At 45.4% G+C, this 26,872-nt stretch overlaps 1 protein-coding gene across 13 annotated transcripts in view; it reads right to left on the bottom strand.

Annotated features, from left to right (window-relative positions):
- Positions 1-26,872, bottom strand: part of ARHGEF9 (Cdc42 guanine nucleotide exchange factor 9) — a 307,760-nt gene that overhangs the window by 23,099 nt on the left and 257,789 nt on the right. For all 13 annotated transcript variants that reach the window (XM_073361041.1, XM_073361042.1, XM_073361040.1 and 10 more), the window contains 2 exons: positions 22,010-22,139; positions 11,472-11,603 (listed from right to left, as the gene is read on the bottom strand). In XM_073361041.1, coding sequence (XP_073217142.1) covers positions 11,472-11,603; positions 22,010-22,139 — 262 coding nt within the window. The remainder of the gene's footprint in view (positions 1-11,471; positions 11,604-22,009; positions 22,140-26,872) is intronic.

The following is a 26,872-nucleotide window of genomic DNA, read 5'->3' as shown; positions in this document are numbered from 1 at the left end:
GGGCAGTATGGTAGAGCTCTGCTTCATCTATCCTCCACTGTCATAAGTCAGAGCAGCCTCTTAGCTGCTCTTACTCTCTTTGCAACGGGGACCAGTGCAGACTGAACCTGAGAATCAGGGAAGCATCCTAATGCACAGATGGAAAGGGTCACATTCACATTAATTAATATGAGTCAGTATATCTCTCCTATAAGCTCACTATATAAAAGATACTATTTGCATAATATATATTAGATATATGTTGTTGCACATGTAGGATATTGGTCATTCTGCTGATGATACATCTTTTGGTTCCCAAACTCTCATGTGTTCTAATGTGTAAAAGGTTAATAGGAGAGGAAGGATTGTGCAGTGCTTAAAGCACAAAGATTGGAGTCAGGATGCTTAAGTTCTAATCCTGATCTGACAATAACTTGCTGTATGACTTTGGGTGAATCACAATGCCTCCGTGCCTCAGTTTCCCCATCTTTAAAAGGTGGATATTTGCCTACCTCATACGGATGTTGTGAGTTGCAACTAATTAATCTGTAAAAGGCACTTTGAAATTTTTAGAACTGCAAAATATTATAACCATATTTCAGCATATGATCTTAATGGTTTTAGAACGTGAAGATCAAATGGTCACACAGAGGCAGTTTCCTAGGCTGCAAAAGGAAAGCAGTGATGGTAGATGTCATGCTACCACAGACTACATTGGCCTAGTTTCCCAAATTCTTCCACATGTTCTTCTGATGGCATGTACCAGGGAGATGACACAAATGGGATGGGGAAGGGCATGCTACCTAACTAGAAATCTGCTGCCAGAATCAGACATTTGACTGTTTAACTGAAATTCTGTTGCAGTAATCTGTTTAAGGTGGAATCTCCATCCTTAGAGGTTTTTAAGGCCCAGCTTGACAAAGCCCTGGCTGGGATGATGTAGTTGGGGATTGGTCCTGCTTTGAGCAGGGGGTTGGACTAGATGACCTCCTGAGATCCCTTCCAACCCTGACATTCTATGATTCTATGATTAACATTGAACTTTAAAAGTCTGGCTGGAAGAAAACACTTTTAAGGACAATTTATTTCCTCTGCCACCCCTTCAGCAAACGAGTAAGAAAATATGGGCTCAGTGGTGCTGGAAGTAAAACTGTGATACAGCGGGTACTGTGAGTAAAGCATTCCAGAAGTGGTGGTTGTTTATTTCCACTCTGAAATGTCAGTAAGAAAAGCTGTGTGTGGGTGTTAGTGTTGGTGTGTGAGCATGCACTATCCTGAATGGGTGCTGGGAGTTCTGGTATGCACGTGTGCTAGGTGATGTGGAATGCAAACATTTTTCAATACCCACTCAGAATCTTTGAACTGACTCTTATCTGAGGATATTGTTTTTTCATTGGTGGTTATTTTCCCCGTTTCCTATTCAAAGAAGTCACCCAAGAGCTCCAATCTCTCATCTTCCACATGATACAATGTGATGCTTTGATCTGCACTCCAAGGGCATCTGAAGAACTGCTTAGCAAGTTTGGGAGAAAGGGAGAATTGAAGGAGAGATGCAAACGCTAGCTCAGCGGTTTTAATTTTTCTTTCAAGAAATGTTCAAGGGATCTGGGGAATCTTTCACCTGCTCCCCACATTCCCTGCTCAGCACAAACCATCTGCAAAATGTCACGCTGTTCTTTTGCTGCAATTATGAATGGTGAACTTTCTGCTCGGAACTCTTTATTATTAGTATTAGTTATTTGTAGGACCTACAAGCTAATCAGCGATGCAGGCTCCATTGTGTGAGGCACTGTGCAAACATATAATGAAAAGACAATGCTTACCCTGAAGAGCTAATCATCTAAATATAAGACACAGGTGGATACAACAAGCAGACGGAACGAAACATGAGGCACAAGTGAGATGAGTATGATTAGTGTAAAAAGCAGCAATCATAGCACATCATTTGCCTGGCTACTGTCGAGTGTTTGGTAGGCATCATGGGAGAGCTGCGTTTTAAGGAGACACTTGAAAGGGAAAACGTTACATAACTGAAAGCTCAGTCATCTTCAGATGTCAGTCAGCATTCTCAAATTAGCACATGATTATACCATAGACCTATAACAAACCACAGATATAAATGCAAACTTTGGGGAAAAGCAGATCTGGGTTTTGGAACCAAACCACCATTGTGGTTCAGGCCCATCTCTGGTGATTTCTAGTTGTTTTGGACAGTGGTCAAACCAGGTGGATGGGGGAAATCATTTTTTTCAACTTATTCCTCAACTCTGTCCTCATTTTCCCATCTTGCTGCCTCTTTTTCTGCCCTTCCTTCTCCCCACTCTCACAGTCTGCTGTAAGAAATGGGGGTGTGGCACACTACACTGTTTTATAATAGGTCTTACGGTATTTTATTTTTTTTCAGTATTATTCAGTTTTGTAAGTTAAAAAAAAAATCCCCATTACCGAAGTTTGAGACTTAAACTACCTGAGTGTGACCCTCTAAAAGAATGAGATCTGGTTTGCTTTGCAGGGATATAAGGACAACATTTTCAAAAGCATCTTGCTCATTTAACTTGAGATGCCTTGAGCATGCTTTTCAGAGGTGGTGAGCACCCACGGTTAACTCTGCCTTACACTGGAGATTTGGGAGCTGATATGTCAGAACAGTGAAGTTTTGTTCTATCAGACTGGTTACCTAAAAATTAATGAACCCTTTTGAAAATGTTTGGCCTAAAGATGTCAAAAATAAATTTAGTTCCTGCTGATTGGAGGGAAGGGACATGACTAATTATACATACAATGTATATAGAGTATAATTTCTCCTGTTGGAATATGCTCAGGTATCATGGTGATGGGTATCATATAAGAACTTAGATAGAGAGACAGGCCAAAATTTCCCATTCCTCCACTGTGCAGTGTATTGTGTGCTTATGCTACTATCCGCTCCAGAGCTGGCTGCATTTCAGTGGTGCTGTGTGCTGGTAAACTGCTTTGGGCTCATTTTGAATGAAAGCTGCTGTATAAATATCTATTTTGAAACAGTTTTGTTTTCTATCAAGTTAGGGGCATTGCAGGCCCATACAGAGCGTTTTAATACCGGATAGCTCACGAGCCGCTAACATTTGTTTCTAGCACAGAATCTGGACAGTGTAACATCAGACTTAGAAATTAGTCCAGCAGGATTTAACCTGGCCCTGGTCCAACACTGGAGGGGCCAAATTTATCCCCTTCTGTAACTTTACTGAAGTCAATGGAGTTACACCAAGGGTTAATGTGGCCCAAGCTGGCAAGTCATGGACTCAGATCAGTGTAATTATCATTCCTGAGATGGTTCTTCAGGCACTGACTTTGTTGTAGCTCTTATGACTCCCAAACCTTTTTTGGGTGAAACATCCCATTTCTCCTCTTAGCTCTAGGTCAGGTACCAGCTTCGCTCACATATCAAGTCAAAGAAATAAGAGGACACAACGACGTCAGTGACTGTGCACTTTGCTGGTACACTGTCTTTGGGCTATCTCAGTTTAGACTGAACCACAACGAGTGTATCGGAACTCAGGGCCTTAGAATGCATCAGGGAGAGCTGGATCATATTAGAAGCAATAAAATGTAGCATGAACTCCCTGGACACAGCTTAAAGCACTCAGCTACTGCCAGAGAATCTCTATGAAGAGGGGAAGTGTTTGTTACGTGTATCCTCAGTGGCTGATATGTGAAGAGAGAGGAACCCAAATCCATGAGACACAAGTTTATGTAATCCCTTCCCTCACAAGGACAGCTGTGTTGGGAGGTCGCCAGATTCCTGCCAAATTATTCAGTCGTGCCTGTCTAGTGAGTTTTGAAAGAGACACTTGATTCACTCTTGCCAGTTTCATGAAGCATGGGGCGAGAGGGGAGGAGAGAGAGGAGCTGAAAGCATTTATGTGGAAATGTTCTTTTGCTCAGTATATTTTGTGGAACATCAGTGGCATTTTGATGTCTCATTCCACCTAAAGCCCAGTCACATTGTATCCAAAGCAGTGAGGCAAGGATGATTTTGTTTCTAACAAATTAGCAACAGGAAGAGATAGGAAACCTTTCTTCGGCTACGTCAACTTGTTTTTCTGACTCCTTCAATTTGTTCTCAGGGTTTTCAAATGGTAATGGTGAGAGAACACTGCAGCATGCGGGCTCAACTTTCTGCTCCTCAGAGCAGAGGCCCGAGGTAATCACACCATGGATGAATTTGGCAGTAGGCATTTTGTACACCTCTATTTTATATGAACAGACTAAGACCCATCCCCTGCCACAACAGAGCACACAGGGCCTGAGGCAGCACCCAAACTCAGCCCCTTTCTGCATTTTGGCTTTACTGATAACTAACACAATATAAGCCTCAGCATAAGCTTCCTCCTTGAGCTTGGCTGGCCCTAGTGATCTTACTCCCCAGGACATCATCTGTCCTAGCTACCGCTCTAGAGGGCCAAACCCACTAATGAGCAGCACCTACCACAGTGAATTAGCAGAACTTCAGCACCTTTATGCAGGGTTCTAGACCCGGGTAAGACAGTGGGTTGACAGAAGAGCCCTTCCCCCTGTTGCATGCTAGGTAAGTAATAAATAATATCAGTTGAACTGATATCTCTCAAAAGCCTGATGTTAGACATCAAGCCAGGGCACTGGGAGGAGTACTCTGCGCTGAATCACCTTCCTCAGTCTCCTGGGTTTTCATTGGTGTTGTCTTCCACAAGTGCAGATTAGGCTTGACCATGGTTTAACCTATGGCATCTGACAGGGCCACAACCTAAAATGCCTTGACTGCAAGTGCAATATACAATCGCCAAGTCTCTGTGGTACTGCCATTTGAAAGTGGTGAAATACGGGCTGACCCTCACGCCCACTCTGTAGGCTGGAATCAGGAGTGTCCGGCAGCACAGGGGGTTTCATCAAGTGCCCTAGTGATGGGGAGAAGGGGATGGAAAACTATAACCATGCTCCATGTGACTGGAAAACCACCTACAATAACAAAAATGGACTTGTAGTTTTCTCAGCCTTTCACTGTCTTTACAAGTCAGATTCTAGGAGAAAACGTCAAGACCCCATTGGATTGAAGTGAGAGCGAGGATTTTGTTTTGGTTGGGATGCAGCTTGGAGCAAGGTGTCACCCGTGTGTTTTTGAAAAGGGCTATAGAGGAACTGGACCATCTCAAATATAAAATCCAAGGGCATGGGATTGTCTCTTTAATCTCACTGCATGGAACCTTGTCCTTCAGAGGTGTTACAGACAGTAAGTAAAACAATAATACTTCAGATAGTACAGCTCTTGCTGGCAGAATGGCCTGCTACTGCTATTAAGCTGCTCTCGTTCTGCCTCTCACGCAACATTCTTTGCTCCCGGAGCTCAGGGAAAAGACAACCTGGAATTTACCTTGCCTCTTGATTACAACAGACACATTAAAAGTGCAAGTGAAATCCAAATGCGTTTCATGCAGCCACTGATCTTTTCCGCTCTGTCAGGAGGTGCTGAACAGGAAGCCCCATCTATAGCAGCTCCACTGTTGACAAAAGGAATGCCTAATTCAATACCTAAACATTTTTAACCCTTTGTCTGTTCTACTGTCACTTCTAATCTGATGCCAGTGTGCTTTTGCACCCTTTGGGGAAACCAGGGCTGTGAGTCAGAGGAGAAACATTGCAGATCCACCGTCTGTTACATCATATGCCCCTTGAGTACCCCAAGACATAACAAGCTAAGATCATAATTAATCCTCTGTGTCAGAATGCCAGATGTTAAGTGATGTGATTTGTAAATTTAAAGTATCTCTGTGTCAAACTCTCTCAACTTCAGGAAAGGGAGAAAAAGAGCCTCTATGCCTTTAAGGCAATCTTTTAACTCTAACATCAGTTAGGATTGACTTCATCTCCTGGTAATTAAGGTTACTCTGCTGGAATATGTATTATTCTTTCCTGGTTATAGACAGATGATAAATGGAGCAGGGGCCAGTGCTTGCCTCCCACACAGTTGATTCCCTTCTTCCCCTCCTTCTAGGATTTTCACATAACAGAAACCAACCCACAGTTTCTTCTGCAAAACCCATGTCGTGGTTAACCACACACTCTGCAACCACGTTCCAGTTCAGAGAACAAGAGGAAACAGGAACCCTTTTGCTCACATATTATCTCTTTCTTCTGCCTCCACGATTCTGTGGCTAGCACTTTGGAGAAACAACCATGAGAAGATGGCCTCTCCATTCCCATCCAACTAAAGGTCTGTTGGAACAGCCTGAAGTTAACCGAATAGACCAAAGCTTCCTTGTGCTGCAAAGAACTGAACCCAACTCATGCAGGAGCATGAGCAGCCGCGAGAGGCGGCATGGTCTAGTTGCACCTAGTACATACCCTCCGGAACTCAATGGAGCCTGTGCCACCGCTCACCTGTGCGACCACAGCTCGATGAGAGCCAGCATGAGTATATCTTCGCAAAGCGGAGCCACACCCCTCACCCCAAATGTAGATGTAGCCTGCAGTAAGCTGCCCGGCCGAAGCAGCATTTTGAAATACAGTAATTCTGGGGCAAGACACCTTGATAGAAGAGATCTCATAAAACGAATAACCCTCTACATGTAAGTCAGCTATGAAGAATCTGGATAAAAGTAGATTAGATGGAATCTTCTCCAGCACATGAATTCCATGGCATTACAAAGGCTAAGTTACCCCGTAAGACCCTACAGCCGATAATACATCATACTTTTCAAAGTGCTCTACTGATTAATCCTGACACTATGCCTGTGACATTTTATAGACCGAAGAAATCAATGCTGAGGTTAAAACAAAGGAATCTGTCAGTGCTGGGATTAGGATTGGAGATATCCTGAATCCCAGTCCCCTGCTCAGGCCACTAGCCCATGTCTCGCTTTCCCACTACAGTAGTGAAAAATGTAAAAGCCTGTATGATGTATGCAGAAAGTAGTACCTCAGGTGTAAGGGGTTGCTGACCCCTTAGAAATTGTGTGAGCTGGAAAAGGAACTGAGGTATGCTCAGCAGGCACCCTCCAAAATTTTTCGTGTTATTTACAACTGAACCACTCTCACTTTCATTAAGCATGGCATCTAAGCAAACACTTTTGAATCTTACAGTTCATGACACAACATGCAATTAAGAAACTAAAATGTCAGTGAGTGGCGCTGTGACCCTGCATGAACCTTTTGAACCCCCTCCCCCGGGGCAGCCCTGCCCCCAATTGACAACCTTGTCAATGGTGCACACTACGCATAATGTGTGTACAGCTGTGGGTGCCAGTGTTTTCCAGGAGCTGACATGAACTGAGAGGAAAGCGGGGGGAGGATAGAAAGGAATGAGCTGGGCTGTAGGAGACTTTTACAGAGATGTGACAGATAAAGAAGGAAGCAGAAGAAAACGTGATTGTGTCCCAGTTGCTTCCCAAGAAGAATTAAAAGGAGCTGGGAGAACATGGGAGAGACAAAAAAGACTTTGGTGCTAAACTGAGAAAGTGGTTTAGCACAGAGACTGGTTTGCTTAATGCAGTAACATGGAAGTCAGTCACTGAGAGAGAGTCACATCCTCCATCCAACTCAGTCTACCTGCGGGTAGTTCAGGGGCAGAATTCCTGCATGGCAGCGTGAATACTTGTCATTTTCACTGGCACTATCTTGAGAGAGCAGTGGGCAAGGTAAAGTGAAGCTACGGTGCAGGTTGGCGGAGGCTGGGGAAAGGGTAGAACCCTTTTTTGCTGGAGGTGCAAAATGCACTGACCCAAACGGATTGATAAGAGGGACCAACGACGAGACACGCACTCCAGGAAGAAGCAGCACAGCACGAGGCAGTGCTGTGGAGAAAGCCACCTGGGAAAAACTGCATTGCAGCTGAGGAGAGAGCAAGACAATGTTGCCAACTCTCCCACTGTGATCCCAAGTCTTGTGATAATTAGTGTTTCCCTTAATGCCCTGGTGCCTGAAGTCACATGACCACAAGAGACCCTCAGCTTCCATTTAAAAAAAAAGAAGTGAGTTTCACCCGCTACCGCTGGGGAGAAAAGCCTGCAAACTTGACCTGAGCGCACCCTAAAGGTTCCAAAACCAGAAGGCAAAGAAACCCCCCACCAATCTTATTATACTTTTAAATCTCCTGATTTTTAAGCCATGATGATTTTTTGAGGCTCGACTCACGATTTTTCAGTGCATGGGACAGGCAATACTGCACTTGTCTGAACCTCTCTGAATCCTAATCGGCTAATTGGCTGCCTCTTGTAATCCCCAGCAGGAGAGCCTGGCCCCAGTGTCATGACAACACATGCTGTATAACACTCCACTTTAAGTCTACAGCATTTGTGAACCCAAACTGTGGGATAATGCTAGTGTCAATCCCTTATTCAGAGAATCTTTTTAAACTAATACTCAAGGACACTGCTATAAAGATGGAAGGACGTGCTTAAAAACATACAGTTTAAAAAAAATAAAAACTGGATTTTCGTGCTGGCAAAGGTACAAGATTAACATCATAAGCACAATTGATAATGCACAGACAGAGGCAGGTACTGCAGACACAGAAAGGGCCTGTAAGCTGGTGTGGCCATCCTGAGCTAGAGGGATGGCTTCACGAGATGAGCGGTTAGTTTAGTCACCAGGGACACTACCTTCAACTCTTAACCTCTGTGCCTTACAAGAGTGCCAACTAGTACCACTAGTGCTTGTGCATTTTCCAATATGAATTCTTTTCCTCCAGGAAATGGGCTAAGACCCACCTGATGGGCCAGGATAGACCTCAAAATGATTAGGGGTCTTGTTCGATTCTCCTGTGAAGACACGCATGGAATGCGGTATCCTGCAAACCCTACTGAGTGGAGGAACTGATATATATGAGTGAAAGGAAGCGCCAGAATGAGTGAATAAGGGGAGAAGGTGCTACTGTGTGAACTTAAGAGACTCGATCCTTCTTGCCACTGAGCGCCCTCAGCTCCCAGTGACCTCACTGAAGGCCTGTGTCTGATTCCAATGGGACTTGAGGACATTTGGCATCTTTCAGGAGGTGCTCATTACCTTGCATGAGCATGCCCGATGCAAACAAAACTGAATTTTGCTTTAAGAAATTAGAAATTCAGAGTCACGATGGAAGTTTAGGAGCTAAGGATTAAAGTTCAAATCAAACTACTTATACGCTCGATCTCAGCTTGACTGTTCTCTGACCGCAAGAGTTCGTTTCACAGTGCCAGGAACAGCGTAAAAGGAAAAGCAATGAGGCAGAAAGAAAAAAAAATCTTCAGAAAGCAGAAATTCAGTCAGCCGTAACTCAAAAGCACCACCCTCCTGAATTATCCAGGCCACAGCTCCGCTACCGCAATGCTGGAGCAGTGGTTCCATAGTGACTCAAGAGCCATCCACACCATTTCCTCAGTACCTGGGTATTCCTTGGAGGGCTCCAATCCATATACTGACCATGCTCAACCCTCACTTCACATACAAGACCTGACAAGAACACGGACTGAGTAGGCAGGGCTGTGTGGGTTATTCTCATTCACACTTGCAGTTGATCCAAGGGTCTCCCCCTGCATTTGTATCGACAGCACAAATGTCGATGAATCCAGATCTCTCAGAAGACAGAAATATCCAGGATTTATGAGCTGTGTCACTTCAGATACTGATGCTTTCCTTAGTCTTTTGTCAGAATAATGACTCAAGATTATGTTAATGAGACTAAAACAACATCACAGGCTGATAGGCAGGGGGCTTGCATTATGACAGTATTGTTTACTGCAGTGGTTGCCAGCCACTGGTACATATGTCAGCGCTGATACTAAAAAGTTACACGATTGGCATGCTTGACCACCCTTCCCTACCTTAATGATGAGCCTCCAGTCAGATGTGTGCCTCATAAGCCACCAAGTAGCTTGTGCTGGTGGTTTCATGAAGCTTAGGCTTAGACTACACACCACTGTATGAGAGATGACAGGCAATGCCGACCTTGCACAGCCCAGATCTTTGCTTGGTGTTACCTCTAGAGGCTGGAATGACCATTGTAATCGAGACACTGACCTGTCTGCTCAAGTGCCAGATTTCGCAGTTCATACAGAAATGCTGGGGTCATCTGATTCCAGATCATACACTGCAACCAGTGCCCAAAAGTGGACATGGGGCAAAGAGCCAAAATAAGGGACACATGAGAAAATGAGCAAGGCACTCAGCTGACAAATGGAGGTGGGATTTGCTGCTAGCATAAAAACCTCTCAGCGTGTTATAACCTCTGTTCCAGGACTTAGTGTTTCTGGTGTCTAGAATGCACAAGAACAGAAGTGCAGGCTGCCCAGATCTGGGTGGGATGAGGGAAATCCGGGTCTAAAATGGAGGGACAGGCCTCAAGCTGAGGATATTGCTCAGCAGGGTTTGAGTCATTGTTTTCCATTCCTCACAATCCTTTGTGTGAAAAGCCAACATTTTGCTTCTCCACTCAGGGTGTCGAGCCATCCAGTGGTGTCGATTTTTTTGCTCATTTTACAGCAATTTTCAGTTTTGACCACATGGGTGTACAGTGCCTGCCACAGATCCTAGGGGACCAACTGAAGCATACAGCCAGAGCTTTTACGCTTCTCTTGGAAATCGACAAACATCTCATGCACATATGTATAGGTCTCATATGGAAAATGCTTCATAACAGAAATGTTTGCTCCACAGGGAGAACAGCAGCCATTCCCCTCACCAAGACCTTCCCCTGTTCCCTCTGTGCATTTCCCTCACTGTGACCTTCTCCAGCACTTCCATCTATTCTCCTTACTGTAACTTTCCCTTGTGACTCCATCCATTCCTCACCGTGACCCTCCCCACTGACACCTCCCGTCCATTCCCCTCAATTTGACCTTGCCCTCTGTCCCCTCCACCTATTCGCCTCACTGTAACTTTCCTGTGCCCCCTATCCATTCCTCACTGTAATGCTCACCAGTCCTGCTTTCTACTGTTTCCCCTTCAGTGGTACACTCATCCTCACTTACTTTCCTCCCCCCACATTACTTCCTGCTTGCATTGGTCCCTCCGTGGGACAACCATTCCCACTCGGCTTCATCTCCAGTCCCACCTTTTGGGCTTTTTCTTGGCCAGATCCTTCCCTCTGACCTCCGCACCCAACATCATCACGTCCTGCCAAAATATCTTCAAGCTCTGATGCAATGTCATAACATCATTATGTTTCATGGCTCTGATGTCTGGTTTTATGACTGGTGAAAATTCCTGCAGGCTCCACCTAATAAAACTGGGACAACCCAAGAAATCTTGAGACAGCCGGAAACCCTGTTTCTTGCAGTCTCCCCTCATTGTAACTAGCCTGGAAAAATAAACTCTACCCGGTCTAAATTTCAGCTCTATTCCCGCCTCCCTGCTACAGTGTCCATCATTTCCCTCTTTGTGTGAGTTGCTGTCTTCCAGCCCTGGAATATATTTGGGATGGCTTCATTCGAAAGATGCTCCGCACTGAATGCCTCATCCTCACTGTGCACTGAAGAGCCCTGATTTCATGTGGGTTTCATTACCTTTTTGCAGAGAACCATCTGGTGATCAAAGAGGAAGAAAACGCGCTGCTGGTTCCGTCCATAAGGCTGATAAATCCAGGACATCTCCCCGGTGTAGATCAACTCGGAGCTCCGATCCAAGATGTCATCTCCCTAGGGGGCACAGAGAACAAGGCAGAGTGAGCCCCTTTGCCAAGCCAGATGTATGCAGGCATGTGGGGTGGAGTGGAGAGAAGCATTGATTCAGGGGGATTCTCTTACCACTAGATAACATCAAAGCACCACTGTTTATTTTTTAACCAGAAAACTAGAGGTGAAAATTTAAAAAAACTGATTTGGGGGAAAGAAAGAGAAAAATGCAGAGATTTTGTTTCTATTGATTGATTCAGATTGAAAGTGAAAGAAGAGACAGCAGCACGGTCAGAACAATCCCCCACTCAGGTTGACAAACCCTACTTCCCCCACAGCGTCCCCTCTTACACCATAGGCTCCCTTCCCAGGATGCCAGAGCCCCCACCTCCACCAATGCCTCTCACAGGCTGTGAGTATCCTCACTGGCCTTCACAAGCTTCCAGAGCTCCCTGCATCACCCACAGGCTCCCCTCACAGCCTTCCAGTGTCCCTGCTTCCCATCACAAACTGCCAGAGCCCCCTTTCACAACACAGTCTCCCTTCCATGCTGACTGAGTCCCCCTCTCCCACAGCTGGTCAGATTCTCAGCTATGGAGGCTGTCAGAAGAAGCCAGTAATGCAGTTTCTGAAGGGCTACCTTCAGGCAGGGCTGTGAGGGGAACCACCCACTCCTTTAACTTATCAGAGCTGTCCCGTTCAGGCCATCAAGGCTATTCCCTCCTTCCCATTGGGCAGCATATAAGAGCCCCTCCACGCACTGGCCACTGGAGCAATTTCCCTGTCAGACTTCTCTCCCTTCAGGCTCTCAGGAGATTTCCTCATCTCAAGCCCCCCATGCAGGGCTGGGCATCAGGGTAAACCAAAACAGACTGTCAGTTCCCTGCCTTCTGGGGCTGTCAAAGCCTTTCCTTACAAATTGTTAACCACTCCCCCTTTGCAGGGGATTAGAGCCCCCAGCCCAAGCTGTCAGGACCACCCTTGTTCAGGGTGGCAGCATCCATCCCCACATGCTGTCAAAGCCCCCCGTTGCAGGCTGCCAGAATGCCTTCCCTCTTCTTTTCTCCCCCTCAGGTTAAAGCTTGTTTTCCTCTCCAACATTTTTTCTTAAAGGACTCATGAGCAGATGGTCTTGAAAACACAGCTCCTCTCCCACTCTCAGAGAGAACAAATCCATTCACCCTCTGCTAATTGGGCTGAGGTTTGGGGTTTTTTGGGGGGAGAGGTGTTTGAGTTAATTAAAATCTATTTATTGAAACAGGTGAATTCTCCACCACCTGCACTGTGTATCTGTCCTGTTCTGTGAGCTCTAGGTGAACCCCTTTCTCAAGCTTCACAGGCAGACTCAGAAGGGCTCTGGCTACAAGGCAGGGGCAGGACTGAGAAACAAGAGTTAAAATGCGAGTAGACAGTTGTTTGGATCTGGATCCAGATTAGGTGCTGGATCTGAGGCTGGACCAGGGCTCAGTTTAGGGATAGATGATGATGAACAGCTAGTAAGGCTTCAGCCTGATATGGTGGAAATCTTGTGGGAATAGCTGTTCTCGTGCCATGTCAGTCACATCCCAATGGGCCCCCCTTCTGGATTTGCATGTGCAGATAGAACCCCAACTGAATCCTCCCCCACAGTTTCTTTGTGGGGGGGGAGGTTAGCCTTGAGGCCCAGTTCAGGCCAATCCGTAGGTCAGATCGCCCATTTCTTCTAAATGAATGTTTGGGTCCAGTGACGAGGGAAAATTCACTGAGTCATAACTAATGCATTGTCACGGAGTGTTCAGCTCCCACTGCTGCAGCAACGGCAGCACAAACTCCGGTGCAGCTTTAGTGAGGTATTTTTCTGTCTATCTTGCGCTCATCACCAGGGTCTCTGTGCATCTCATCAGAGCTAGCTGAGCCCTGCACACTTGCACAGGCCAGGGAGTAGAGCTGCTTGTATGTCTTCTGGCACCCCAAATGAGTTCAAAATAAGAGTTAGGAATTAGGCTGCTTTGCCTGCTGGTCAGAGCCTTCTGCTTATAGAGGCCATGGGTTGTACACATGTTGCTGAGGCTCTACAAATAGTAGAAGGAACCTTGAACAAGGAACCTCTCAAAAGCCTGGGAGCTCCAGAAATCACTGCCCTTGCTTAGGATACATCCAGTTATGCAACGAGGGTGGATTCATACAACGCTTTCGATAATAATTTTTCATTGCAAGGAAGAGGTTGCTTGCTAAAAATAGAAAGCAGGCTTTGTGAGACTGGTTGACTCCAGTGGTAGCATCCAAAGCCTGAGGACTCAGAGAGGACTCTGCAAACACTGATAAACTGCTTGATTAACTGAATCCAAAGTGTGTAGTCCCTGCAAGGGATGTAAAAATGAGATCTAAAATTATAGGGTTTTTATTACATTGTGTATGCTGGGAAAACAATTTAAACAGTATATGGGCTATAAATAGATGCATTCCAAGGTTGTGTTTGTTAGGGAAGATGCATTGCAGCTAGCTTTAGCTTAATTAATACACAACTGACCAGTGTTCATCGCACAAGCAGCAGCACAAAGTGAGGTGTGCTTTCCCAGCACGGCCCTCCTAGCATTCCTCCTGTAAGCACAGCAAGGGTATGTCTACACAACAGCTGGGAGTGTGCTTGACCTAGCGTGCTAAAAATATACGTATGGCTATGGTGTCACAGGCAGCGGCTCGGACTAGCCACCTGAGTGCATGCCCAGGGAAATGGGTGGGTTTGTACTCAGGTGTCTTGCCACACTGCTATTTTTAACACGCTAGCTCTACTCGAGCTAGCATGTGTCTGTCTACCCACGTTGGGAAGCCTGCTCCCAGTTGCTTTGTAGACATACCCCAAAGGTACGTGGGTCTCTCCCAACAGAATTAAGGTGGGATGCTGAGGCTCTAAGGGACTGTGTAGTCTAGTCATGTGGACGGAGGCAGCCAGCTCACGTCCACCAGGGAGGAACTCTCTTGTGACCATTTAGTATTCAGCACTGAACAGTCAACGCTGGTACATGGTTTCCTTTAGTCCAAAGCAAAGCCCAAAAAGAATATTCACTTTCTTCTCCTTTTCCGTAAGCAGCCATGAGCCTACCTCTCTTACGTAGCCAGCCTCATAGACTGAGAAAAACTGCTGAAAACAATGAGGGTAGAACCTCAGCAGCTGTGAACTGGTATAACTCCACTGACTTCAGTGCAGCTAGCCCAGTTCACAGCACCTGAGGATCTGGCCCAACAAATCGACTGACTCAAAGGGGAGGAGGTCTGAAATCACTCAGGGACACATTGGTAGACCTGTGCGCACAAAACTGCATGCACATAATTTATCTCGGCAGCTGTGTATGCAACTTCCATTGGTGTGTTTTATGGTGGTAATTCTAGGCAATTCTGGTGGCAAGTAGAGGTATTTTATCATGGCAACCGTGCATTCAAATTTTGACTGAATTTTCTGAAAATTTGGCCCTTGTTAGGGGTGAAACTCAGTTTCTAATATGTGTGGCCGAGCAACTGTGATAATGCATCCCTTCTCCTCCCCCAAACCAACCAGAGACTTTTATACATTAACCGCAATGTAATGGCTACACAAAGACTAATACAGAGCCTGGATCTGATCCACAACTACACAGCCTATAGCTATGGGTGTGTGAGTGTGTGTGCGTGTGTGTGTGTGTGTGTGTGTGTGCGCACACTCTAAGTCCCATACACAGCCTATGGAGAGGTATATGTCCTGCTCCAAGTTAAGTGTAGAAAAAAGGAAGCCAAATTCTCATTTCTCCTTCAAGCCGTCAAGGGCAGGGCCTGAGCACTTAGCGTGCAGTAGGATAGACCAGAAGGTCAACCAGTTGAAGGCTGAGACTGTGCTTCATACTCCCTGTAGGCTGCAAGCATCACAGAAGTGACACACAAGGTCCGGAGGGCCAGTTCCAAGGGCTGCAGGGGAGGGTCTATGCCTGGGTGACTGATGAAAGTTGTCAATCATCAGCTTCCCAGCTATGCCATAGGTGAGCATGGCTTTACATAACTAGGAAGTGGAGGAAAGCCGAGGGGAGGGAGGGTGGAAGGGCTTCAAATAATGACCAAAGAAGAAACAAGAGTTGAGAACACCAGCATTCCAGGGAAGAACCCTTTAGCGTGGACAGAAGGACATTGTCCCCCACATGACCAAGAGGACCTCTGAGTAAACATTACCAAAGGCTGGGGAAAGATGCTTAGCTTCTGAAAATCATTCATCCCCTCCCCGTCCCCAGCCCACCTCCTGATACAAGTCCATGCTATTATTGCCAGGCAGAGAATCGCCTTTCAGTGAGCAGGGCCTTTTCTGATTGACACTGCTGTGCTCTAATTAGGGACTGATAATCTGATTTGCGCTCTAGGCGGTGGAAAGATCAGCAAAAGAAAAGCAAGCAAAATGTCATCCTTTTCATCAGGCTCACTTTTGATGCCTTCTGTCGCTGAGGGGGAAAAAAAACCTGTTTCAGTCCCAGATTTGATTTTTCCCAGGAGGTTTTCTCCTCAAACTGTTCTAGGTTTGAAAACAGTGCGTTCGTTGCACGCATCATTTCTGTATGCCAGTCTTTGGGTTCCATAATGCAGCATCAAGCTGAAGCCAACTATTGTATATTACATAGTTAAGGGCAATGAATCTTCCATTACAGGATCCATCTGGAACAAGAACTGAAGAACATGTAAAAGGATGCAATTGTCAGTTATATTTTTCTTATTCTTGTTTTCCTTCCTGTAAATCTAAGCCTCTTGGAAACTGCTACACTGACACCCAGTAAATACACGGTGCAAATGTCTAGGATTCTACTGGGCTCAGAGTAGCAGCAGTGTCTATAGAGGATGAAGTCCTTTGTTTATGGAATGGGCAATGACAATTCAAGCTTCTTTTAGACCGATGAGCTAGATTTCCTCTTGTGCCAAGCGTTCTGCCTCTGGCTTAAGGTCTTTCCTGGAGCCTGTACCAGTGGAGGATTCTAATGGCCAGGTGGAGTTCTGACACACTGCCTTTCACAAGCGCCCACGTTACAAGGGAGGACAGAGTTTTATTGAACTGCTGCCACAGAAGCAGCAGAGAAAGCCCAAAACTCTGTGTTCTTGTGGTTACCAGTGAAACTGGGACCACTATTAAATCTTGTTTCAATCTGGTTACAGAGATAAATTTAAAAGAAACTCTGAGAGTATACATTTATATCAGAATATAACAGTGCAAGTCTATATTAGCACCTATATGTTTCCCATTACTGTAGGATGTGAGCCCCTCACGGTCGTAATTAGACTTGGCAGGATTAGATTTTTTTTTTAACAGTAAGCGCTGGTAAATGTCAGTGTCACCGTACACACATGAACCAATGACAAGGTATTTCCATTAATAATAATCTAAATGTACAGATAGGCAAAGTAAGAAAAATGCTGCTTGAGAACTAGTGTTTGATATGAGGATATTGACTTTGTATATTTTGGCATGCGATGCTGACAGTTTGTGTTTTAGCCGTTAGAAAGCTTTAACTTTTTGAATCTCAGTGTGTACTGTCATTGAATAATCGTTGTCTGATCGTCCCTGTTGTCTGATCCTCCTCATAGTTTCCCGCCCCTGTGAACATTTAAATCAGTAAAAACTGAAAAAAAATGTTTAAAAATAAACATCGTTATCAGTCAAAATTATAAAAAAAAAAATAAAAATTAAGTTCTGCCCAGCCTCATTGTAATGTATGCTTTTCATGTGGCATATGGAGACTAACTGACATGCCCAAGGTCACACAGGAAGTCTGTGGCAGAGCAAGAAAGGGAACACATGCCTCCTGTGTCCCAGGCTAGTATCTGAACCAATGGTCTAGCCTTCCCCCAAACTACCTTAATTGAGTCTCTGTAAATGATGGAACTAGTCCTAACCTTGTGGGAATGATCTCTTCACTACATTACCCACTGGCCACAGAACTCCAGGAGTACATTACAAAAGGGCGTGAGTACAAGAGGTGGCCAAGGAGCTGACAGCTGCTCAGGATGGGACTTGCCTGGCCCGTTGCGAGTCAGAGCCAGATGGTTGCTGTGAACTGGCTCCAAGAAACTTTTTCATGTCAGTTTTGCCTACCCACTTCGGAATGTCACCAGCTGGGTCTGAGGGTATTTAACGACAAGGAAAGGGACGACACTGAGCAAAGGGAAATGTAAGTCGAACATCAGGAAACATTTCATAACTCTGAGAGCTATCGCAAGGGTTCTCAACCTTTTTCTTGCTGAGGCCCCCCTCAAATGCTCTAAAAACTCCAGGGCCCAGTGCGGGGAGGGGAAATGGACCTCGGGGCTCCTGGCCGGGGCTGGCCCTTGGGAATAGGCATAGTTTTACTTCTATTTTGGGGTGGAAAGGGCTGGTGGGGCTCGAGCCATTTCCGCACAGCAGGATCCAGAGCCACCCCCCTGCCTCACTCAGGAGCCACCCAGCCTGCCTGGGCTGTGGGGGGGACACAACCAAAAAATGTAACTCAAAGGGGGGAGCTCAGTTCAAAAAGTTTTAAAAAACGCTCATGGTGCAGGGAGGGGGTAGCTAGAGGCTGTGTGGAGTGAGGGGTGTAGCTCAGGGTGCACGGAGGGGGTAGCTAGAGGCTGTGTGGAGTGAGGGGTGTAGCTCAAGGTGCAGGGAAGGAGTGGCTAGGGGCTGTGTGTGGGCAGGGGGGTAGCTCAGGGTGCAGGGAGGGGATAGCTAGGGGCTGCGTGCGGGCAGGGGGTAGCTAAGAGCTGTGTGTGGGAATGGGGGTAGCTCAGGGTGCAGGCAGGGGGTCGCTAGGGGCAGTGTATGGGCTGGGGGAGTAGCTAGGGGCTGTGTATGAGCCACTCCCAGTGCGGTTCCCAGCTTCAGCGGGAGAGGGGTGTGTGCTGGGGCTCCCAGCTTCAGCCCCCTGCTGCTCATGGCTTGGGGATGAGGGGAGGTTTGCCGGTTTCAACCCTATGCCACTCCTGGCTTCGGAGGGTTGAGGGAGCTGCCAGTGTAGTGGCACAAACTGCTCTGCCACACCGGTATCAGTCCCGCGCCGCTCTTGGCTTCGGGGGTGAGGTGGGGGCCTTCAGCCCCACGCCGCTCCCGGCTTCAGCACCGGGGCTCGGGGCACCGGGTTTCAGCCAGGGGGCCTGGCAGACCCCCTGAAAGGGCTCGTGGACCCCGGTTCAGAACCGCTGAACTATCGGACTGTGAATCAGTCTCCCAAGGGAAGTGGTGGAAGTCCAATATTCTTAGTCATTAATAATTTAACTGGACAAAGCACGAGAGAATTTAGTGTAGGCAGGGACAGCATTTTTTAGGTTTATTTATATTTTTGGAATTCAGAAATCAGGTGCTATTCTGTTATAGTCAGAGCCAGAGGTCCGCAATCAAGGCTAGATTCGTGTCAGCTATACCAGCATATATCTGGAGTTAAACCTCATTAAAGTGATTGGAATTGCTCCTGATTTACACTACAGTAGGCGAGATCAGAATCTGGCCCCACAGTCCTTAGTCAGGTAAAGCTCCCATTGACACCAATTTCTAGGACATCATGTGCTGGACGCTAGAGCATGGCTATCAGCTGTTATCAGCAAAGCAGAGCCATCTTCTCAGAATTCCTTCCCAATTTCAATCATTATCATTGCACATACAGCACACGCCAGGCAGTGTTGTAGGAGCACTGAGCTAAAGCTGAAGAGAAAGGCTAAGTAGGGCTTGGGTGAACCATCTGATGAAAAATCAGGCCCCGTTCAACCAAGGGGCATTTACATTTTTCAAATGTTGACTCTAAAGTTAACCTTCAACACTGGATCAGCTGGAGAATCCTGAGGGCTAAATTCACTGCTGACATACGCAGACACAACTCCATTGACTTCCACTGAACTGCATATACTTAAATCAGCTGTGAATTGGGCCCTGAATGTTTCTTATTTTAGGATCAGCAGCATGCCTATATTCCCAATATACCCTCCCTTTGTGAGTCCTAGGAGTATATGAATACTGACGTAACTAAGATCTAGACTCACATCGGGGACTTGAGGCATTGCAACGATCAGCACTGTAATGCTTATATTTTAAATGCCTTTCTGCCTCGTAGCATTCACAGCCCCGAGTTAGGCGACAGGCTTCCCACCAGTGCACGGAAAGAATTAGGCCCCTAGAAAAGGGACTCACAGAAGCTAGCACACTGAGTCGGGGGATGTCTAAGCTAGCCAGTAGGAAATGTCAAGGAGAGGTTTGGGGCCTAATCCCTGCCGCTCAAGGGGAGTTGGGTGCTTAACTCTACACTGGAGTGAGGTGCCGATCTCCACCCATGACTCTCAGTTTTGAAACCTCTCTTGGAGTTAGGCACCTAAGCCAGGTCAGCCCTTTCTCATGAAAAATGGAGGAGGAGATGGTGGCAATGCCTCCCTTCTACCCTCCCCGCAAGTGCCCTAACCACTACACTATTGGGTATTCTAAGGTGGGTCTCATTCTCTCCTGTTGATGCTGTTCCACTTTATATGAAATACTTAAATAATCATTGGGAAAGAGTGCATGAGAATGACTGTATAGCCCAGGGATTAGGGTGCTCCCCTGAAAGGTGGGAGACCAGAGTATAAATCCCTGATTTAATCCAGGCAGAGTAGGGATTCAAACCTGGATCTTCCACAAACAGCAGGTCAATGGTAGAGCCAGCAATAGAATTCAGGTCTCCTGATTTACTGTCCAATGCCCTATCTACAAGACTGCAATTACCTCTCAGAAAGCACCATCTCCTTTGACTGGCAGGCATATCTGCCATTAGAGTACTCGGATCAATTGTTGGGGCAGGGGCTGAGGAGATGATGGTTGTGGCTAAGTAAGAATGAATTTATCAGCCATGGTGATGGTGGTGGAATGGAAACTGTTATTCCATCATTCCTAGGTGCAGGTCACCTTGGCTTTCCATTCACACATGAACATTAAGTGTCTTGAAACTGATATGTTCTTAATCCAGGTTTATTTACAATTACGATCTTGGCATTTCTTATACATGAGTCACTAACTCATCACATATAATGGATTTACGGCTGAAGACGCATCTGGTGACCTTGTACTCTCTCCCCTGATAACAGTCTTCAAATGCAATAACAAGCCTGCGTGTCAATATCAGAGATTTTTTTAAAAAATAAATAACAATGAATCAATCAATAAAGCCATGAAGCAAATCATCTGCATCCTCTGCTTTAACTGCTAGTCAAAACTTAAGAACCAACCATAATAGTATCACTTCCACTTATACTCTTTACCTACCAAGTTATGGCCTAATCCTGCCCTCATCTGCACCAGCGCAACCCCAGCAAAGTCAATGGGGAGGCACTAGTGAAACTGAGTGTAGGAGTTGGCCCTAAATTTCTCCCTCTCTCCCCCTGATCCTCCTAGGTTTTGTCTGGAAAAACTATTAAAGGATGGAGTTCTCTCCCTTCCACCAGTTTATCCCAGCATAATTCCATTGATTTCAAAGGCATTTCTCCTAATCTAAACTGGTGTAAGAGAGAAGAGAATCCAGGTCTGATTGTATCAATGTGAGAGTCCTCTTGCTAAAATTGTGTCTTAATGATTCCATATGGGGTAGGATTTACAAAAGTGGTCAGCTTTGGCCTAGATCAACAATCCCATCTACAAACTACAAGCAGAGATTCTGATGATAAAACAATGGGAAAAAACAAAGGATATTCAAAAACTCCCAGATGAGCATGTAGCAAACCACAGTAACCTGCAAGATCTGGTGATGCACTTACACCAGCGTAACTCCATTGATGTGAGTGGACTAACTCCAGATTTACACCAGTAAAAATGAGATCAGAACCAGGCCCTAGATTTCCTTTGGAGCAACCATGAAGGTTCCTTCACTAAATCAATTTAGGCCCCTCCCTCAAATATGTGTGAACAGGCTCTCTTCTCTCATAAGGTATGTCTACAGAGCAGCTGGAGGTGTAGTTTCCAGCTCAGGTGGATGTATATGCACTAACTCTGCTCAAGATAACACTTAAAAATAGAAGTATGGCCACAGCAGCATGGGTGGTGGCTTGGGCTGGCTGCTTGACTACATATGCAAGGGGTGGACAGGATTGTATTGGGGCGGCTACCCTGAATCACTACTGCCACACTGCTATTTTTAGGGTAATAGCTTGAGCAGAGCTTGTGCATGTATATCTATCTCAGCTGGGAGTAACACCTCCCAGCAGCTGTGCAGACAGTCTCATAAAGACGAAATGCATCCTTCTGCCCCTCTGTTTAACCCAAGTTAACCCAGTGCCCTGCAATTTACTCCCAAACATACCTGTCCTGTACAAAAGGCTTGAGGCTCATTTACTAGCCACTAGCACCTAAACATGGCATCTCTGTGTTAGTTGCAGCCCAAGCCTGATATGAATCAATTCACCTCTGCCTCTTGTACTGGAATCTACTGGAGCCCATCACTGCCCAATGCATACTGTACCTCCCAATCCAGGACTGAGGCCTGCCACTGAGCTATCTTGTCAATGTTCTCCAGTCTCCGTTTCCGCTCATTGATCTGCTGAGTCACATTCCTCATGACTGCGAGTGCAGCAGCCACGTACCTGTAGTCACTAGAAAACACAAAAGGGAGCCCATGGAGTTACACCTGACACACAATGGAAATGTACAAGGGTTCATCATTATTAACAGCATTTATTAACAGCATATTGCCGCACCTGTTAGAACAGGGGACTAACAGCAATTTGCTCCTTGTTGTTATTCTTCATACGTCTCCTCCTCTGCTGGTTGCTTTTTGGCTTGTCAACCCCTCCCGCCTCTCCCCCTCCAAAAAACATTAACTTGTTTCAAACTGAGACTGTGAAACTCTAATAAAATTAATGGGCCAACTCCTCAGCTGCTGTACATCCGTGTAACTTCATTGACTTACGTGGAGCTACACTGAACTACAGCAGCTGTGGATCTTGCTCCTTAAAAATGTGTTAGGATGGTCAGCCACGTTCCGGGGCTGTCTGAACATTCCTAACCCCGTTACTCTGCAGGCAGATGATGGGAGACCTCATACTGGGGAGCCTTGGGTTGTTCCATTAAAAGGAAAGTTGGAAAATATTTGAATGTTACTGTTCGTTTATAAAATTAGTTTCCTTATTACAATGATTTATAATAAATGTAAATGATGCCCAGAACGATCTTCTGGATGTGTGATTCTCAAGTTATCTGGGACAGAACCGGCCAGTGTCATAGTCATATTATGTATGTGAGCAATTCCCTCTCTATGTGTGCATGTACATCTATCTACCACCTACATTTGTAGATAAAGACACACACATTTTATAGTCCCAAATCAGACTTGCTCATGCCTCCCTTATCATACCAGTGTTTCCGGCAGAAGCAAAGTCAGGGCAAAGTATTTCTGGATTGTAACAATCTCCTTCCAGAGCTTGTTTTTGCAAGGGTTGGCTTCAGGGCTTCTCTGGCCCCAGTATCTGCCTATGCTTGTCTTTGAATAATGGAAGGAATGAGGTGTTCCATAGGTCCCCAGAAGAAACATGTATCACTATAAAACATCAGTCTATAACACACTATTTCAGGTTTGAATACAGAGGCAACTGCCCTGGCCAGCAAAGAATACACATGTCACAACATGATCTTACAACCCTTAAGACATAAGGCTGGAGCCCACTCAGTTCAGCTGTGATAGAAATACCCTTTCTGGCCAGCAAGGCCAGTATTTCTACACTGCATCTTGGAGAGACTCAGGCCAGAGTTCAGGTTGCAGCTCAGGCTAGAACTTGGGCTTTCAAACCTAGGGGGTTGGGTGGGTGTCACATAGCATTTGTCTCATGGAATTCACTCTCACTGTGGATATCTCATGTGCTATGTGAGCAAATCAACGCAATTCTTTTTGCTTCCTGGATACGTGCGTGAGTGTAATAACAGACCGAAAACAGCCTCCTGTTGGGGCAGCAAGGATGATGATCAGTCCTTTCAAAAAGTGATGCTGAAATCAATGCTATTGATTTCCACCTTGTGCCTCATTTTCCATTCCAGGAGACCTTAATGTTCATTTCTATTGGGAAGACAGACTAGGACAGCTGATATAATGTTGCCATAATTTATGATTAACTTAAGGGTTGATATTGACTTCTAACTAATGAGAAAAATGGAGATCTCTCGCAGCTGCTGAGGAAATGCCTCTACTGGTTACTGCTCAGGATTCTGTCAGTGACATTTAGAACAGGAGATTAACCATTTGTATTCTAGTAGATCTTTATAGACTGATTCCTCGGAATATACAGAAAATACCTCTCAGGAATGGAGTTGCTCATTATAGACCCAAGTTGACTTCAGATTCCCACACGCATCTGGTATTATCCGACTGCTCATTATGTCAAAGAAATAGCATATCATTTTGAGTCAACTCCTCTGCTAATTTTGTAATATCCTGCACTTGAAATCTTTGTTGAGGACTATTTTCCAACATTTGGGGACATGTAAGTTTAGAGCTATGAATACTGAAAACAGCCAATCCACTTCTCTGTGTATTTCAGAGCTTCCTTCCTGTACCATGATTTTAGATCCAGAAACTCAGTAAGTGTCACAAATGGGATATAATTGGGGAAATATTAAAATAAAATAAACAGCATATTTTTATAGTTTTCATAATAAAATATATTTATTATTTTAACATTATTTCAGGTCTTGATATCCTTACACAGTTTCTACTTGGTCCTTAGGCAAAACCCTCACTGAATGAAAAAGAACTCCTACTGTTCCAAAACTTTCCAATCACTGAGTAAATAGTGAGTAAAGAACTCCAGGAATTGGCTCTTGGACTATAAATTAAGGATGATGGCTGGAGAAGACACCTTCAGGGAGGGGAATGTGTGTGTGGTGGACAGTGAAAAGTCTGTTGAGCCAATGCCCTTAAGGGCGTGTGTGTGTGTGTGTGTGTGTGTGTGTGTGTGTGTGTGTGTGTGTGTGTGTGTGTGTGTGTGTGTGTGTGTACTAGGGATACCCTGATAAAATGGCAGCACAATTCAGGGGTGTGGCTTATGCAAATAGGATCAAGTCTACACTTCAGGTAGTTGTACGCATGCAAGTGGCCTGAGTGAGTGTAAGGGTGGCTAATTTCAGTTCAAAGATTAGAACAGCTCCCCCTTAACCCAATATACACTTAACTCTGGCTCTGATCTGCAGGAGGGGACATTTGGGACTTGTCTCACAACAGCATGATATCCCATAGCGTAGAAATTAACTTCTTAAATGGAGTGGACAGCATACCTGATGAACCCACAATAGACACACCTGAAGGGTCAGGCCCTAGTTAATACCTGCATAGCAATGGAAAGAAGTTACACTTCTATAAAAACTATGAAAACTACTCCTAATGCCAAGCATCCAGGGAAAACTCTGATTGCCTTTGATTCCACACTAACTTCTTACCCCAAATCTTATTTGCACTGAAACTCCGAATCAAGGAATCTGATGAAATCCCTGGACAGTGGCCCTACAATGCCAGTTGCTCACGAGGCAATGTTGCACTTATGACCTTCAGATATTTAATGAATATGAAACTGGTTTCAATCTTGGGACGATGAACAGATGTGCCTTTGTGAAAAATTCAGATGAATTGGCCCATAGACAATGAACAATTGAACAGAGCCAAGATTTTAAAACACCCCCAAGCCTGCCTCCACGTGGAGTGGGTTAGTGCCAATGAAGCTGGGCTTTATACTGGTAACGCTAATTCACTAATTCTAATGTTCCATTTGAAGAGGAAACAGCAGGTACATTTTTCCTTTCGTACATTAATGAAGCAAGAATCACTGACTGAACTTTCTGGGCTCTGAGCCCATGTCTGCGGTTGAGCTGACAAAGAACCTAGAAGAGAAATGGCAGAAGAAAGCATTTGGCGGGTGGATTAATATTAGGATAGCATTCAAAATAAAATTAAGGCTGATAAATTGCTCATCAGTTATATTTGGGATGCAATGACTTCCTTTCAATGCTCAGTGAGAATGCAAGTGTGGGCTCTTGCCAAAATGTCATGTGATAACTTGGGCTGGAATGATCAGGAATTTGGATGCAGGCCCATTGTCCTGGACCTATATATAGTAGATCTACAGCAATACAATAAGAGAATGATTTCAGCTAACCAGAGAGGAAAAAATCTAATAGTATCCACTGACAAATGATACAAAAATCCTTCCTTACATGGGACCAGACTATTAACCTCTTGCTCACTCCGAGTAATATCTTTCTTAGTCCCATTACTTCTTGCGTAGTAAAGTCCTACTCAGAAGAAGAGACTCACAATCTGGCCCATGATGAGCAGCAATCCACCAGATAATTTTGTTCCTTCAGTTTTGCTCCCAAAATCAAATTGGGATTAAACACATTGGGGTATAGATAATAGCTTTAAGATATCTAACAAAATAGAATCATAGAATCATAGAATATGAGGGTTGGAAGGGACCTCAGGAGGTCATCTAGTCCAACCCCCTGCTCAAAGCAGGACCAATCCCCATTTAAATCATCCCAGCCAGGGCTTTGTCAAGCCTGACCTTAAAAACTTCTAAGGAAGGAGATTCTACCACCTCCCTAGGTAACGCATTCCAGTGTTTCACCACCCTCCTAGTAAAAAAGTTTTTCCTAATATCCAACCTAAACCTCCCCCACTGCAACTTGAGACCATTACTCCTTGTCCTGTCCTCTTCTACCACTGAGAATAGTCTAGAACCATCCTCTCTGGAACCACCTCTCAGGTAGTTGAAAGCAGCTATCAAATCCCCCCTCATTCTTCTCTTCTGCAGACTAAACAATCCCAGTTCCCTCAGCCTCTCCTCATAAGTCATGTGTTCCAGACCCCTAATCATTTTTGTTGCCCTTCGCTGGACTCTCTCCAATTTATCCACATCCTTCTTGTAGTGTGGGGCCCAAAACTGGACACAGTACTCCAGATGAGGCCTCACCAATGTCGAATAGAGGGGGACGATCACGTCCCTCGATCTGCTCGCTATGCCCCTACTTATACATCCCAAAATGCCATTGGCCTTCTTGGCAACAAGGGCACACTGCTGACTCATATCCAGCTTCTCGTCCACTGTCACCCCAGGTCCTTTTCCGCAGAACTGCTGCCTAGCCATTCGGTCCCTAGTCTGTAGCTGTGCATTGGGTTCTTCCGTCCTAAGGGCAGGACCCTGCACTTATCCTTATTGAACCTCATCAGATTTCTTTTGGCCCAATCCTCCAATTTGTCTAGGTCCCTCTGTATCCTATCCCTGCCCTCCAGCATATCTACCACTCCTCCCAGTTTAGTATCATCCTCAAATTTGCTGAGAGT

This window comes from Lepidochelys kempii, chromosome 9, assembly GCF_965140265.1.
Source record: "Lepidochelys kempii isolate rLepKem1 chromosome 9, rLepKem1.hap2, whole genome shotgun sequence".
Lineage (NCBI taxonomy): Eukaryota > Metazoa > Chordata > Testudines > Cheloniidae > Lepidochelys > Lepidochelys kempii.
This window is presented reverse-complemented; position numbering and strand designations above follow the sequence as displayed.